At 40.3% G+C, this 385-nt stretch overlaps 1 protein-coding gene across 3 annotated transcripts in view; it reads left to right on the forward strand.

Moving 5' to 3' along the window:
- Window positions 1–385, forward strand: part of LOC116341023 — a 3425-nt gene that overhangs the window by 2755 nt on the left and 285 nt on the right. For all 3 annotated transcript variants that reach the window (XM_031767856.1, XM_031767855.1, XM_031767857.1), the window contains one exon: window positions 31–366. In XM_031767856.1, the coding sequence (XP_031623716.1) occupies window positions 31–366 (336 nt within the window). The remainder of the gene's footprint in view (window positions 1–30; window positions 367–385) is intronic.

Genomic DNA, 385 nt, shown 5'->3' on the forward strand with positions numbered 1-385 from the left:
TGGTTGAACGTGTAACAATAGCTACAATACATAGATCGGATGACACAAGAGAATATCCATCTGCTCCATCCTTGGAAAGTACATCAGAAGATACAACTACACCAGAAGTGGTTGAACGTGTAACAATTGCTACAATACATAGATCAGATGACACAAGAGAATATCAATCTGCTCGATCTTTAGAAAGTACATCAGAAGACACATCTACACCAGAAGTGGTTGAACGTGTAACAATTGCTACAATCCATAGATCAGATGACACAAGAGAATATTCATCAGCGGAAAATTCATTAGATGAAAAACCAGCCGATAGTGCACCAGCTGTTGAGAGTGAAAAATCAGTCGATAGCGCATCGGCTGTCGAGGGTGAAATAGCAGTCGATAG

Source organism: Contarinia nasturtii, unplaced genomic scaffold (assembly GCF_009176525.2).
Source record: "Contarinia nasturtii isolate CC-2019 unplaced genomic scaffold, AAFC_CNas_1.1 Cnas_scaffold_695, whole genome shotgun sequence".
Taxonomy (NCBI): Eukaryota; Metazoa; Arthropoda; class Insecta; order Diptera; family Cecidomyiidae; genus Contarinia; species Contarinia nasturtii.